The 16,192-nt window shown below is 45.3% G+C and overlaps 4 protein-coding genes across 4 annotated transcripts; 1 reads left to right on the top strand and 3 right to left on the bottom strand.

Moving 5' to 3' along the window:
* Positions 1–5,722: 5,722 nt before the first annotated feature.
* On the bottom strand, positions 5,723–6,190 carry PAAG_11624 (hypothetical protein; the record flags this gene model as incomplete). Its single annotated transcript, XM_015847241.1, has 1 exon — positions 5,723–6,190. The coding sequence occupies one exon, from the start codon at positions 6,188–6,190 to the stop codon at positions 5,723–5,725; it is 468 nt and encodes a 155-aa protein (XP_015703150.1).
* Positions 6,191–8,977: 2,787 nt separating this feature from the next.
* PAAG_11623 (hypothetical protein) lies at positions 8,978–9,364 on the bottom strand (the record flags this gene model as incomplete). The annotated part of the gene is made up of 1 exon (XM_015847240.1): positions 8,978–9,364. One exon carries the CDS (start codon positions 9,362–9,364, stop codon positions 8,978–8,980), a length of 387 nt encoding a protein of 128 aa, XP_015703149.1.
* A 646-nt stretch (positions 9,365–10,010) lies between these two features.
* Positions 10,011–11,394, bottom strand: PAAG_11622 (hypothetical protein; the record flags this gene model as incomplete). Its single annotated transcript, XM_015847239.1, has 4 exons — positions 10,011–10,432; positions 10,497–10,721; positions 10,885–11,176; positions 11,305–11,394. The coding sequence occupies 4 exons, from the start codon at positions 11,392–11,394 to the stop codon at positions 10,011–10,013; spliced, it is 1,029 nt and encodes a 342-aa protein (XP_015703148.1).
* A 1,293-nt stretch (positions 11,395–12,687) lies between these two features.
* On the top strand, positions 12,688–13,755 carry PAAG_03440 (hypothetical protein; the record flags this gene model as incomplete). The annotated part of the gene is made up of 4 exons (XM_015844970.1): positions 12,688–12,899; positions 13,161–13,315; positions 13,445–13,485; positions 13,579–13,755. 4 exons carry the CDS (start codon positions 12,688–12,690, stop codon positions 13,753–13,755), a joined length of 585 nt encoding a protein of 194 aa, XP_015701944.1.
* Positions 13,756–16,192: the final 2,437 nt, after the last annotated feature.

Below are 16,192 nucleotides of genomic sequence, written 5' to 3'. Positions count from 1 at the left end.
GTGTTGGGTGACGGAGGAAGGGTCTGTGTGGCCAGCGAGATTCATAATAAAGGCCCTTACCTCACTAAATCGTGTTGTTGCATAACAAAGACAATTAATTACCCACACAGGATATTCCGAGGGTATCGGGACGAAGCCCTAGAAGTGGGAGGTGTCAGATATCAGCTTTTTAGCGTCGAAGCTATTCCGAAAGCACGAGTCCTCGCCACGCCGGCACTTCAACTTTTATTCCCTAGTAGTTATACGAGGCCTCCACTTATATGAAACTTTCTCCTTAAATTCTTTCTTTTCTTTTTATCAGCAATAGGGGGATTCAATTTCCCAGTATATTTAAACGTGGTTCAACCCCTTGTAAAACATAGTTAGTTAGAGAGAGAGCAGCATACGAATGACATTTTCTTTTACCACACCAAGAACCGTGCATAGTTAACGTACGTACTTTTCAATGGTCATGAGACCTCGCCAAAGGGCCCCCGCGGCACCCCCGATACTCTCTATGAGTGGTTCCTCCGCGGCGCCGGCGCGCCCTTCTACATCTTATGATATCCTAGTAGCGATGTTCATACTTCCCCGCCTTTATACGAGATGGCTGCAGAGATTGTCGCAGCAGGAAGGCCACGAGAACTGCGCCGCTGACGACGCCTAGAAGGCGCCCCTCCCCCCGATAATCGGGTGGACGACATCTTATATTCCATACTTTTGAAAACGAGAGTTTGATAAAAACCTCTATGTGGATAGTTATCTGGCCCTTTGTTCAGAGGGTCTGCGATTCGTTCTCAATGTATCTGAGTTACTGGAATATGACAGAATGGCAAGCTTGATTGATTGCAAAGGTTGCTAACTACGAGAATTACACGGTGGAATCTGGGTCACATGACAGGAGGGTCCACCCATTCGGCTTCCCATATAAACGGCTCCAGGAGGAATATCTGTAATTCTGAATGCTCAGCGGAAGGTTCGGATATTTGACACTCTCTCCACTCCTCCTCCCCTCCTCCTCCGCCCAGCCTCAAGCCTCTAGTAGACATTCGGCCTGAGATATAGTGGATTCGTAACGTACTTCACCACCGAGCGGCGGATTCTCTCTGAAAATCATCAAATATTCAACGTATTCAACAACCAACACGGTGAAATATTTAAATATTAATAAGTTAAGACTATCTAATAGTTGAATGCATAGCTATTTATTAGGGCAACTGCGTATAGTATGTCCAATAGTCCCACAGCCACTGCAGCGTGGTGGAGCTCGCTGGTGAGATATAGCTTCAATCTGAGCTTCAACCTGCATATCAAGCTGCTGAACACGCCCATGACCTTCCTGTATAGATAGAATAGTATCCTGACCTAAATTAGCATGTCTCCGTGCCTTTTTCTTTGTCTTCCGCTCATTCTCTGCTCGTAGAATCTTGATTTCTTGATGAAGAAAAAGATTTCTATTCATAGCCATCTATCTGTGCAGCCTTCTCAAGATGTTGAAGATGAGATATTGAGCTTCTAGATAGTTGTCTCTTCTTAAGACTTCTCTGCAAGTGATGAATCTTACGATCAAGCTGGCAAGTGGTTTGAGGTGCCTGAAATGCTGAAGATATTGAGACTCATCATTAATTGATGATGATGGTGGTGGTGTTGGTGTACGCAGTTGAAGGATGATTTTTGACAGAACCCACTCTATATCTAATGATTTAAGCCCTGCTCCAGCAAATCCATCATAGATATTCTCTTTTGTAAAGGCCTTCTCACGTGCAGATGGATAAAGAGAAAGAAAATCATCTTTATCAATATGACTGTTTCCTACAATCATCATTCCTTCAACCAGCTTTCCATATGCGCATTTTAATGGCCCAAAAACACCAACATCTAGTGATTGAAGAAGATGAGATGTATGAGCAGGTATGCAGAGACAGACAATTGCATTATCTTTGCAAAAATCATCAAATTCTGCAGCCAGATGGCTACTATGATCATCAAGAATGACTAACCGCTTCGCACCCACTGAATAGTGTTTAGAATATGGTTCAAACACCTCCATTAGCCAGTGTAGGCCTATTACATCAGTGATCCAGCCATTAGCACTCATAGCTATCCTCCAATCCTGAGAAAGAGCTGATTCTTGATATCAAGATGTTTGATGTTCCTTTCCTTTTAGAATCACCACTGGTGGAATAGAACACCCTTTTGATCCTATACATTCAATAATCATGACCCACTCACAATTCCCCTGGATAACTGTACATGGCCTCTCACTGCACTCAGCTGCAGTAATGACTTTAGAGGTTGTACAAAGCCCCATTGCAAAGCCAGTCTCATCAAAGTTCCAGATATCATCTTCATGAATTCCATGTTCTTGAATAGCTTCATGTGCCATCTCTAACCATTGTTTTATAATCTTTGGATCCTTCGGCTTTGCCTGTTGATAGGATATACAGTTATTATAGTGTATACATAGTTGAGAATAGTGTTGAATGAATATAGATGTCCAGTTGACTCCAAGAGTGGTGGTAGAATCAAGAGTATGTGCTTGAAGTAGAGTCTGTGCCATTCCACGCAGGAACTCTGGTTGAATTGAAAACCTCACTTATCTGCATCCAGTAATTACTTGAGAAGGGTTTCCTTTTCAATCTCTGTCAATTTGTGACCACTTGCGCGTGTTTCTGAGTGTGATTTGATGCCAGCAAGTCGTTCGCACAGGGTAGTTTCAGAAACCTCATATATATCTTTGAATCTTTCATTTTTTCTTTTTTTCCTTTTTTTTCTTTTTTTTCTTTTTGATTTATATGAAACAATGGCCAACTGTATGTGAGATTCTTGAGATAAGGACATTTGGAAGAAAAAATGTGAAGATATGATGTGTTGAAGATAGTTGAGTTGAATATTTGATGATTTTCAGAGAGAATCCGCCGCTCGGTGGTGAAGTACGTCAGCTGGCGAAGGAATGCTTAGCGGCCGGCCCGGGGCAGCGCTTTGGTTAAGCCGTTTGCTGGCATTTAGCTCGTAGCCTGCCACTTAACATCAATGTTACCAGTGGTGGTGGATGTCCCCATGCCGTAGGGGTGATTTCCAATCTATCGGACAGCTGAAGAGGGTAACTAGAATCCCTTGAATACTTCATCAGATTGCCGAATCATCTGTGTAGACTGCATTAGTATAGATTTGAAGCACTGGTTCTTCAAGCTATTGCTGCTTCGGTTGCCGTCCATATTCCAAGTCGTAAGCCTTAGTCCCGCGAAAGTAATTAATCAAACGGTCTACTCATTCCAGGTGTGTTTGAGACGGATGTGACATGAACCTGGCCAATGCGCTGGCAGCAAAGGCACAGTCTGGCCAGGTAAGCACCTGAAGTAGAGAGTAGAGCCCATTCAGGTTTGATCTTTGTGAGCCTCATTATGACCCGCTATCCCACAATCCGGCGAGAGCGGTTCCACGGTTTCCTGCCTTGAAGTTTATATTTGCTTACTAATTTCTCAATATATCTATCCTGGCAGATCCACAATTTGAACTGAGCTCTATCCCGAATAATTCTCATGCCGAGGAACCATTTGGGAGCCTGGAGTTACTCCATAAATATTTCGTACTCCTTACTGTATTCCCATGGAATAGAATCACAATGTCATTCGCGAAGAACACTATGAGATGTTCATTTTGAAAGAGGCATGGCTAATCAGGCATCTGACGTAGCTTCAGTTTTTTCAGAGTGGCGGGATATATCATTGTTCCACAGTAGAGATCTGCGCAGGTCGTACAGTACTCGGAGCAACTTGAGTAAATATCCTGGCCACTGAAATCCTCCCAGCGGAGTCCCGTACACGAGGTCATCAAAAGACACATTTGGAAAAGTGTTTACTGCATTCCACTGCTCTGCTTTAAGTTTAAATGCAAGTTTAATCGCAAGCAGGAAGCGAATCATCTTATCTGCCAAAGTTTCTGTATAATTATCCTTCCGCAGGTCATCCTGGAGGTCTCCTCGCACACAAGGCGGGCCTTAAGCTTTATAACAAAGTCGTCATCATCCAATTTGTACGGAAATACCCAAAGAAGTGGTACTGACTTGATCTCTTTTACTGCTGATTTCGTTGGTTTCAAGGTAGTGTCTTTCTTGCAATGTACAATATTCAACATTGGCGGCCCGGATCCAGCTAGCACGCAGTGGATGTTTGAGCATGGCTTTTTAACATCTTAGAGCTGGTGGGAGATCTCTAACATGCATCCGGCTCTCAAGATATTTGACTTCTGGGGTAAGTGGTTGAACTGTTCGGCCAGCTATGAATGCTGTATAAAAGGTGTTCATATCAGAATAATCCATGTTCTGAACTGCTATTTGAGTAAACAATCGATCCGGATTCGGCTTTCTAACGCCTTGAGTATTCAAAATATTCAATTCGCTGATCTCTGAACGCGCAGATTTCTTCAAAATTTTTTGCTGGACCTTATTCTCAGCAGCAGCGGACTTCTGAGGCTGTGTCTGCAATTGAATGTCTAAATCAGTAGTTGTAACTAAATTATCTTGACCTGGATGATTCTCCTCGGAGGTAGGAACTGAATTGGCCCACCGCACAGTAGCCCTTCAACGGCGTTGAAAAATCGGTGCATCATCTCCGACTTGTGAGAGAATCTGGGGGTTTTAAACTTCTGGCTGAGTTCGTACGCAGAATCCCACTGCTGTGACCAAATAAATGGATCCTGTTCACGGGGTCCAGTTCCAGACGATTGAACTTTCCCGCAACATAGTGGAATTGAAAATCTTCTGCCCAGCGGGCCTGCCAGAGCTGTTGAAAGTTTTGTTATTCATCGATGTGTTTTCATCCTTCGCTAAGTCGCGTAGCCATTCAGGTGCTGGTTCAGGGTGTAAACGCCCACATATCTCCTTCGTACTCCCTAACGTGCCACAAAATTCGCATTTTATAGTGGTATGACTGGACGTATTCGTAGAAGTAGAGGCATTCACCCGTGGGGCCTTTGAACGCTCTGTTTCTTTCACTTGCTCGTTCCATTGTCAACTGCTTCAAATAAGATGTTCGTGATGGGTCCTTGACCCGTGGAATAGAATTCATAGAGTTTCGCCCTAGCGAACATCCTCTGATAATCCGTAAGCCGTAGAGAAAAATGTCATGGTAAAAATCATCTGACAGAATGGAAGGCTTGGTTGATTGCAAAGGTTGCTAGTTACGAGAAACGACTATATATGGTGAAAATAGATCACGTGATGGGAATTACATCATCTGCATCCGTTGAGCTCCTTCTGACGCGCGACAAGATAGCGGAATCTTTTTGGAATGCTAAGTAGTCTAGAGGGTAATCAATTCGCCTATGACATTAGTGTTCTCTTTTTGCTCAGGAGACAGCGTATTCTGTGCTTATCTTCTCTCAAAGAGCCGCAGCTTGTCAGGTTCTTGTGTTCCAATCATCGTTGGAACTGGTCGAAATCGGGATTGAAACATCGGGTAGAATTCAGAAGGAACTGTCCGAGGCGGTTCAAATAACGCTTCGTGAGGTCAAATATATATGTTTCAAGTGATTGCAGTTCCCTGCTTGATCCCTGACCTTTTTGAATATTGGGGGGATTATTGTACAACATGAAAATTCTGATGATCTAGGCACAAAACGGCAGGTTCTACCGCAAGCACTCGGTCAGCGATTCGGGATGCTTTACTACTTCACCACACACCCCCAGCTGAGCCGCTGAGGCCAAAGCCGGCACCCGAATAGGCAATTTTTCTGAATATATTCAGAACCTCTCGATGAAGAGTTTTGCTTTCATGTCTATTTCCTCTTGTTGCTCCTCGGCCACTCGTCGTGCAGCGATATTTTCCTTGATGTCCACTGATTTGACCTCGTGCACCAACTCGTTGAATCCTCGTAAGGGAAATGCCTTCGTTAGGCCGTTGGCGATCATCTCGTTCGTAGAGGTGTAGATATCGTGGATGCGCCCGGTGAGTGCTTCTTGACGTAGCCAGTGGGTGTGGATATCGACGAAGGCAGTTTTGGCATATATAAGATGACAGCCAGCAGCGGTATCCCAAATCGTAGGGTCTGACCTGTGGGGTTCAATGTAGAATGCAAGTAAGGTAATCTTTGCAGCTGAGGCAGATGTTTGGTGGGATAAACAGAGTTGGACGGAGGTACCATCGCCAATATCGGCAACAGTTATATCATTAGGCGATGGTAGAAGACTTTCTCCAATAATCAATATCATCCGGGGAAAAGGTCTGCCATGCTGGCCATCGCGATTTCATCTATAGAGAAGTTGTTTTTGAGATCCATAAATTCCTTCAGTTTGGCAGCATTGAAGGACCGCCAGGATTCCGGAGGACATGGAGCAGAAATGATTCTTCTCGCAGTCCTTGCATGTGGGAGGAGGGTTATGGGATGGTGGTGAGTCTGAACCACCACGGCCACATTTGTTAGAACGCCGCCTCATCCGCAGCCGCGGGTACCGCCACTGTTAATAGTCGTAGCGGTAGTATTGTCCGCAGAAGTAGAGGTCTCAGGTTTCATAAGAGTTCTGAGCAGCATTAGCTTCTGCAGGTTTTGCAGGCTTCTTTCTCTTTGGGAGTAACCAGGCGACAGCAGATCTCATTCATGATCAGATTGATGTCAGAACAGCAGCAACGGATTTGGAGAACTATAACTCTTTTATTTTCTTCTGTACATAGATAGTCACACCATCTGGTGAGTATGGCTGCAAAAAATGTTTCAGAGATAACAGGTTCCGGCACTCTTACCCCCACTGTCTTAAGTTTGATTGATGATGTACGAAAACATTCAAAGAAAGAGCAAATGTCCTCATGTTGCTTCATTGGGAATGTCATGAATTCCACAACTGTCTCACAACATAGTTACATATTTAATATTGTATATTCCTCTTCCAGAGAGCGCCAAAGGGTGTAGACAAGGTTCTGTGTGTTGCTTTCCCATTCTCTGATAATCCGACTGCAGACAGGAGCTGACAGGGAAGATGAGGTGTAGATGTATAGCCAGCAATTCATTGCCTATCAATAAGGAGCTCAAGTGGGTTCTATCACTGAATTGTCCATCTGGCATTCACTGATAATTTCCAAAATTGAGCATCGACATTCCGCCCTTTATGGAACTCCGCTACTTAATGTAGTTACTCGAACCCGTAAGAGTGTTGGGTTTGTTGATATATTTGACATCACGTTTGAACTGGGTAACCCATTTGCCAACAGGGTAGAGAGAATAGCGCAGGGTATTGGCAGTCTCAGAGTCCCAGGAACCTCTTGCGGGCAGGTCAGGCTGTCAATCCACAGGAGGGACCTTCTAGCCTTCTTGTAGCCGAATCATCAAATGAAGGTTTTCCTTTTCCAAACATATACGTTCTGGCTTGTGGTTGTGCCTCGCTTCGTCCCACAAGCGCTCCTCACGCAACATTCTTTGAACATTCTCAGAGAACGCGTCAGGTGCAACAATGGTGAGAGGATTGTGAGTGAATGAGGGGTTCTACGTCGCAGTAGAAGACGTAAGGGGTTCGAACCCAGGTAAAGGGGATGGGTATAATCTCTAAGCGAGAGTGTAGATTGTAACGTTCTGCAGGCTCAGATGGTTTATTTTCAATGAATGTTGATTGGTCATACTGAGCAGGGAATTGCGAAGCACAACTCTTGAAGAAAAAGTTCTGTTTCATCACCGATTAGAAGACCAGAGCGACGGAGCTGTTCAACTACATCATCATGTGCCTTCAAGACTCTTTCCTTACCCTTTCCAGAGGCAGGGTTGGAAGATGATGAACGAGCTGCCTTGGGGGCATATCAATTTATTGAAGCGAACGTCTATGACATCCACTAGACCAGATATTAAGCTTTGCAGCTTAGTCATTACAGGTTCATCAGCGGGGTAATCGCCAATAGGATGTACGCTTGCGACCGTAAGAAAGCGTAGGTGTGATATTCACGTGATATAGAAAAGAAGTGTATGGCACAGCAGCCGCCCCGCCGCACGTGATTAGTGTATATAGATAGTGTAGCTAGATGTAGCTAGCCTTTCGAAGGAGAGATCAACCATTCCACAAGAAGGGAAGCGTACGCTATTCGGAGCGTCCGACAGCCCGAGGATGATAGCTCCTTCATCGTAGCTGGGGGGAATTTTCCTGTAAACATCCTCATCGAGCGGAGTGTGAGGGAAGGCATTGACAATGCCATATTGTTTTGAGCTCTAGGTCGAAGCCGGCCGCAATTGCCATAAATGTTTAGAAAGATCTAACAGCAAGTGTAGCAGCGTAAGTGTTTTCTATTCTTCTGCAGGATTGCTGGTAATCCGCGAACTACTAAACGAGGTTGAATTCGAGGATCCGGCCGTGCTTGTCAAATTTGTAGACATAATAACTCACATGGAATTGAGCAGGGCCTTCTTACGCGCTGCTTCCTTAGGGACTTTGAACCAGGATCCCATTGTATTTGTTCATGGCTCATGAGGTGGGCAGGGAGTGTTCGAATAATTTGCCCAACGGGTGAGTGGCTAGCTAGCTAGCTGTGATGAGTAGGCGGAGGCGGCAGGTCTCGACGGTGCAGACGAGCAAGCAGCTCTGGATTGTGCCCTCATTCTCTAAATTGTGTCTCTCATCACCGTTCCTGGGCATTTCCACAAACATCTTTGGAAGTAGGCGCCGCAGAAGGGTTAAGCTGGAACCTCTCAACGGCGGCTTGATCCACTACCTTACCCTTCACTTTCCCATACTTTTGACTAAACGCGCTGTGCTGAAAGGGGCCTTCCAGGGTTCAAACACGGAATATAGCCTTAAATAATATGTATCCTCAGACCTGCGGATTGAGTAAGTGGAGCAGCAGGAGGTAAGAAAGGGTTTGAACTTGGTGGAGTTGAAAGATATGTAATATTTGATTCGAGGTTCGGATCGGATTCGCCTAACCGGGGGAGGCTCTAGTTCAGGATATTCGCGCTCCACGGATAGTTCTTCTGCTCCAACGCTGTCTTGAAGGGTTTGAATATTTTCAACCTCTTCCTTAACCTAATCATCCAATTCAAAAAAACACGAGCCAACGTGGTTCTCGAAGGTATTTTGAAACTGAACCTCAGGCACTTCCTGAATATCTTCAGAACGCGTGTGGGTTTGGTTAAATTGATTCAAAAGCTTCAAGAGTTCCTCCTGGCTAACGGGCAGCAGGTTGTTTCTCAAGGTCTCAATATTTCTGTCAAAAACCTCGTCCTCGTCAAACGTCACGTTTCTCGATAGAATATCCTTGTTGGTTTGTACCTTAAATATTAGGAACACGTTCGTTGAATCGTATCCGACCAGACATCCGAGAAATGCCTTTGGATTAAGTTGGTGGATGTGATACTTCTTCTTCAAATATTCCGGTGTCAGGGCAAAGGCTTTGCAGCCGTATCCAACCATATATATCCAAGAAATGCCTTTGGATTAAGTTGGTGGACGCGATACTGCTTCTTCAATATTCCGTTGTCAGGGCAAAAACTATGCGGCCGTATCCAACCGTATATATCCAAGAAATGCCTTTGGATTAAGTTGGTGGACGTGATACCGCTTCTTCAATATTCCGTTGTCAGGACAAAGACTATGCAGCCGTATCCAACCAGATATCCAAGAAAAGCCTTTGGATTAAGTTGGTGGACGTGATACTGCTTCTTCACATATTCCGTTGTCAGGGCAAAGACTATGCGGCCGTATCCAACCGTATATATCCAAGAAATGCCTTTGGATTAAGTTGGTGGACGTGATACCGCTTCTTCAATATTCCGTTGTCAGGGCAAAGACTATGAAGCCGTATCCAGCCAGATATCCAAGAAATGCCTTTGGATTAAGTTGGTGGACGTGATACCGCTTCTTCAATATTCCGTTGTCAGGACAAAGGCTTTGCAGTCGTATCCAACCAGATATCCAAGAAAAGCCTTTGGATTAAGTTGGTGGACGCGATACTGCATCTTCAAATATTCCGTTGTCAGGGCAAAGACTATGAAGCCGTATCCAACCAGATATCCAAGAAATGCCTTTGGATTAAGTTGGTGGACGTGATACCGCTTCTTCAATATTCCGTTGTCAGGACAAAGGCTTTGCAGTCGTATCCAACCAGATATCCAAGAAAAGCCTTTGGATTAAGTTGGTGGACGCGATACTGCATCTTCAAATATTCCGTTGTCAGGGCAAAGACTATGAAGCCGTATCCAGCCAGATATCCAAGAAAAGCCTTTGGATTAAGTTGGTGGACGTGATACTGCTTCTTCACATATTCCGTTGTCAGGGCAAAGACTTCGCAGCGGTACACCTTCAAATGGGATAGGTATGGCTTCTTTTCAGTGACTTCTATACCGTCTCTTTGCCTTTTGAAGGTCTCTGCTAAATCGGATGAGGTTGCAAAATCATTAGGGGTTTTCCAATTCAAAAGCCGCTTTGGAGTTAGATTCAAAAGATGTACTGCAGCCCGTACAATCTCTGGCCACAAATATTCTGGAAGATTTTGCTTACGTGCACATTGCGGGATTGATCTTTTACCACCACCCCAAGCGCTCACCGGCTCCGTTGAGGGCTTGCGCATACGGCAGCGCAACGATTTTTTGAATACCTTTATTAAGTAGGTAATCCCGAACTGCATGCTTTTGAGTGAACATTTTGTTGTCAGTTTCAATTTTCTTAAGATCCGTGTCAAACTGCCTTCTCAGAATGGTGAAGAATCCATCCAAGGCGTATATAATTGTTTCGGCTATGCGGTCTGTCAGATAGTAATCCCAAACATATCCTGACCAGCGGTCCGAAATCAGCAACAGGTTCGTAAATCCGTTGAGTCCCCTTTTTGAATATTGTGAAAATCGATTGCTAACTGCGCTCCGAATTTCTCATAAATATCCCTAGGATCCCGCCGAATTATTCGGGTTGCTTCGGTTATCCTGGATGAATCACACTCCACAGTCTTCGGGCATCCGTTATCTTCACCCCTGTTGCTCTTTCAGGTAAGTGTTCCAACGCCTGCGGGCCGGCGTGGCCCATTAGGAGACGCCACTCATGATACTGCTTTGGCGGTTCGGCATTCGGCTCGGTCAGTATATTTATTTCGGCGCATCTATGGTCAACATCCTCAACAGGAAAATGTTCAATAACGAATTGGTTAAACCTCTTCTCTAGGAATCCAACTCTAGAGTCGTCCGCTCGCCTCAACGTGGTTCTTCCACCTCCAATTCCAGAACAGTTGTCCCACTAGCATCCCTGTTGGTAAAGCTGCTGAAGGGATACGAGATGTGCAGTAAAGCTTTCACAGCAGGCGACACCTTTCAAGGTTAGGATTCGTGATTTCTTCCAACTCTTGACTTCTATATCCACGTCACTGCATCCAAAGATTCTAACTTTGCTGTACCCGACGTGAATATAGTGGTCTGGTTCAGATTGGCAAAGGTTTCGAAATTAACGTTGGTCATTGAACGCGTGGAGCGTGGAACCTGAATCGAGAATCGTAGAATGCTTGAGAGGATATTATTCCAAGGTAAGAAGAGGCATTAGGGCAGCCTTTGACTGATATTTCTCATTATACGTACCTACCTGGAGCTCTAGTCATTCATATTCTGTTTTCATAGAGGCTTCTTTAGAAGGTCTCTGATTTTATTCTTTGCGAATAACTTCAATCTACTGAGCAAGATTTGGATTCTCTTTCAGTATAGTGGGCAACATCTTTTGAATGACTGAATTCAGGGAAAACCACTCCCTTTTATACTCCGGAAAGAAATACCAGCAACTCCGAAAAGAATGCCCTTGACCGCATGCCGGACAGAGTAGAAGAGGTTTCTCATTGCTGGTCCGTACTCTTGACTGCGGGAGATATCTATCCGCACCTTGAGTTCCGGCTCGCTTCCGTTAGTTGACTGAACCCAGTCATAGAGAGTTGTATAAGGAACATCATGTAGGCGTGCAGTTTCTCGAATTGGGCTTGTTTCTTTGCTTTTTAAAAGCTGAAATCGCGAGTCCAAATTTTCCCTCTATCTCTATAGAGTTTTTTGCATTTTTACTGCGAATTGGTGGCATTCTCACTCGTTGCAGTGAATTAATTAGGAAATTGCTTCAAATATCTTTTAAATGAGGGACCGGTTCGGTTGGGTGCTCGTCTCGCTGGTGGAATTCGTTCGCTGCATGTTTGCCTGATATGAGTCAGATGAAGCTGTAAAACCACATATTCCCCAGCAAACCTAACTGCGCTGACGCAGTTGGTCATGCGATCTAATCACCTGCCCTTTGTTCAGCAGCTGTGCTAGTCCCAAAGTGGCTGCAGCAACGTCATTGCTCCCTATACAAAGATATCTCCCACTCCTTTATAATCTATCATCATCTTCTTCCTTCTATTCTCCTACTTCTCCCTCTCATCCTTCGTCCACGCCACTTACGCACACCTAAACCTTCTTTGCCGACAATATGCCCCTGCCAAGTGCTCATGCTGTCATCCCTGCAAATCTAGCCCCTTAGCTGAGGGCCCCAGTCGTGAATTGCGTTCTCGTAAGCTCACTTCCTCTGTAATTGTCATATCCGTGCGCTAGATATTAACTTAACGTAGCTCTAGGTTCATCTTTTCTTTCCCTAGGAGCCTCTTCTATTGGTAAGGGAAAAGCCCCTGTTTGTTCAACTGCCCCCACCGCTAGCTCTCAGGCTAAGGCGCTCATTCGTTTCGTGGCCTCCGATGAGGAGGTAGCTTCGAATAATGGAGATGAGGGTGGCGAGACATCATGACTGATGCCCCGTCCCTGACATTCCCGATCCTGATGAATCTGCCACGTCGAAATCGTTGCCTAAGAAAAGCTCGCATTCAAGAACTGGAGAATAAGGAGAAGGAGCATGAGGTACAGATTCTGATGCTAATAGAGGAAAGAGATCAGTTTCGTAATGCATTGGCTTGGAAGGCCGCTGGACATAAAAACCCACAGTTCATTGCAGCAGTGTAATCAGAGAAATTCTCCGACCCAGAGATTATCGTTGATGGGAGGATGCCTGATTTTGAAGAGTGGCTGGTCAAGATGAAAGGAGAGCTGTCCGCCAATGCTGATCGATAACCATCTGAGGCTTCCAAAGTAATTTATATCTACAATCGTACCACTGGGGAGGCAGCGCAACACCTTCGACCCCCAATGATGAGGATGCTGTCAACCGATTCCAGACAGCTTAAGAAATGTTCAATGTCCTTTTGAGCATGCATAAATAGATCCGAATACCCTCCTGGCGTTCGCCCTTCCGCTCCCTATCCCACTCGCGAGCCCACCACGCCTCCCCATTTCCTGAAAACCCTTTTCTACGCCTTCGCCCTTTACAACAGTATCAAATTCCTCAGTCGTACTGCCGCCACTGCCTTTGGTCATTGTACGTACTTAAGTTTCCTAAGAAACACTGTTCCCCACTCTAGCGACTGTTTAGAACCCTTCGTAACATGGTAATTCTTAACACTTGTGAGCGAATTTTTGAATGGCTTCCTCCATACTCAATCAATAGGCACGAGGTTGGAGGACGTTGAGGAGTCCTGGACTCCTAAAGTGGCTGAATTTCTCATGCATCCGAAATAGCAGATCTCATCAGAAGGAATGCTTCAGATATGGAGCCTCAGCATACCCTAAACCGTGATACAGCACGTTATTGATCTCCAATTTCGCCAGCTTGAATTTCAGAAGCATTTCTTTCACTACTTCCACGAGTTTCTCATCCTCCGAGTTCCTTCTTTCCTAAAACGGGCAATCATGGCCTTCACTTCGTCAGACTCGTTGCAGCCCTTTAGAGCTGGAAGCATCAGCTCATTCTGCGCCTGATTTGTAGGGTGCTTCTCCTATGAAGTCAGGCCTGCAGCTTATGGTGTCTGGGATTACAGCTTCCGACCCCTGTCAATATTTGATCTGAAGGTCATATGCTTGCAATTCTGAGACCCAGCATGCCCATCTCTTCGAGGGCTTTGTTATCGTCTATAATTATCGAGGCTCTCATCGGCAGTGATGACTGTTGTTGTATGACCATTGTCAATATATTAATCCCATTAAGCTTTCGGCCGGCACACACGACAGGGTGTAGCTTTCCACGGTCACCATCTGAATTATAGCGCAGCTGATAACTCATTCAGATGCATTCATTTCTATGATAAAAGGTTTATGGCGATCTGATTGTATAGAACTGGGGATGAGATCATCCATTTTCATTGTGTCAAAAAAAGCTTCTTGACACCCTTTGTTTCACATGATGGAATGAAACCTCTTCTTCTGCAACTCGGCATCTGACTCTTTTAAGAAGTCTGACAGTGTGGACTGCAACCTCTGTGAAGCCCTTGATAAACCGCCAGTAATATGATGTCAATTCCAGGAATTGGAGTACGTAGTGTATGTTCGTAGGCCTCAGCCACTTGGCGATTGCTTTCAAATTTTCAGGTTATGGGGCGTATGTGCCCCCCGCCCCCTACATGTCTGACGTACTCCAACTCCTGCGTACCGAAAACACATTTCGTGATTTTAGCATATAGTTGGTGTTTCACTAGTGTTGGAAGAACATTGTTCAGATGTCCTAGATGTTCCTCGTGCGAATTTGAGAAATTAGAATGTCGTCTCGGTATGGTAGACAAGATGAACCGTTCTGTTCCTTAACAGAGAGAACTGGCAATCCCAATGCACTTCATGACGGTCGTAAAAGACCGAGTTTCATTAGTTCTTCAATTTCTCACTTTGGCTCCTCAAGATGTCTGTGACAAGAGATATGTGTTTTGATTAACAAGTTACGCATTCTCCGCGTCAATCTCATGTACACAACCCCCTTACGGGCAGCAGGGAAGATGTAAGGTCCAGTTCGGAAAACTATCTCATCCCTATTGTCTTTGGCTCAGGGCTTCTGTGAATTTCAAGACTTTTTTCATAACACAATCATGGAAATCATCTAACATCTCTACCCTCCTCGCTTCCGCCTGGGCTTGCCAAGATGTTAGGGTTCGTAAAGCACTGATCCACTAGGGTGCTGTGAATGAAGAGTTTGTTCGGTTCGTTCGCGTGCTCAGCAGCGAATGGCTTCCTGCATTCCTTCGGGGATCGACTGCATCTCGGGAGATTCAGGCATCGATGATAAGTGTTGGTTATGGGATTGATCGACTTTGTACGGTCATAATGGTGAACACAGTCAAAGGATTTCGTAAATGTTGTCAGGAGTATTTCGTATTAACGTCCGCCTCGGGCGGACGGCCTATTTAATTTCGGGAGAGGAGGTCCCCGTCTCCTCCCTATGTTCTCCTCCTTTGGGCCCGTTGGCCGAACTAAAGGTGGTGACAAGTAACCTTGCCATTTTCATCCGTAGCTCTCCTCTCCTAGAAGGTGAGGCGTACAAAGGGATGTTCCGCTCTAGCCACTGGTTCATACACCCAACCCGGGCCCTCTCAGAGGCATATGCATCAGGACCACTCTGGCATGATACTACGACTCCCATCATAGGCGGAATATCTCTCACCTAAGTTTAGACATGTGACCAGATGTGATTCAAAGGTCAGCTTGTTCGAGGGTCGGTTCGTCGTCGAAGGTTAGGGCTCATTTCCAGAGCCCGCCTAGATCGGGGTCCGGCCTCGTTCAAAGGTCGGTTCTCCCCTTCCAAACCTTTCGGGTGGGGCACGCTTCTTATATAGTGCAATAAGTTAAGGGCTACGTGTTGCACGCTAGCTAACCGAGCAGCTTGGCAGTGTTAAGCCAGGGCGGCTGAATGTTTACCCGGTCCTAATCGGATGAACATTAGGCCGTGAAACCAACAAGTTAACTTAATGACGGTCTTGACCGGTGTTATGTCCCGCCTGCGGCACGTGATGTAGATAGTCCCACATATATAGCACCTCGCCTCCTGGATGGGAGGACACCGACATGAGAATACCCAACGCGATAATATTCATCGTCAGGTTATTAGCCTGGCCAGCGAATTAGTCAAATAATTTTTGATTTAAATATCCGCTGAGCAGTTTTCGATCTCATTTTAGCTCAAAATTGTATAGAACAAGACAGTTGTTTATTATCTCACGAATCCTGCTCGCCGCTTCTCAGTGAAACGTGTCCCTACTGATCCTGCAAGATATCACGGATAATGAGAACTATTACTTCTTTTCTCAAATCTTCACTGTTCTCAAATCTCATCTTTCTTCTTTCGATTCCCTATTCTATGATGAGTGACGTGCCCTCTATGCTCCAATCTCGGTGTTAGAGATCCTTATGGCCCCGCATGACGGCATCGACGGGT

This window comes from Paracoccidioides lutzii (assembly GCF_000150705.2).
Source record: "Paracoccidioides lutzii Pb01 unplaced genomic scaffold supercont2.7, whole genome shotgun sequence".
Taxonomy (NCBI): Eukaryota; Fungi; Ascomycota; class Eurotiomycetes; order Onygenales; family Ajellomycetaceae; genus Paracoccidioides; species Paracoccidioides lutzii.
The sequence above is the reverse complement of the archived record's forward strand: the minus strand, read 5'-3'. Positions and strand labels throughout refer to the sequence as shown.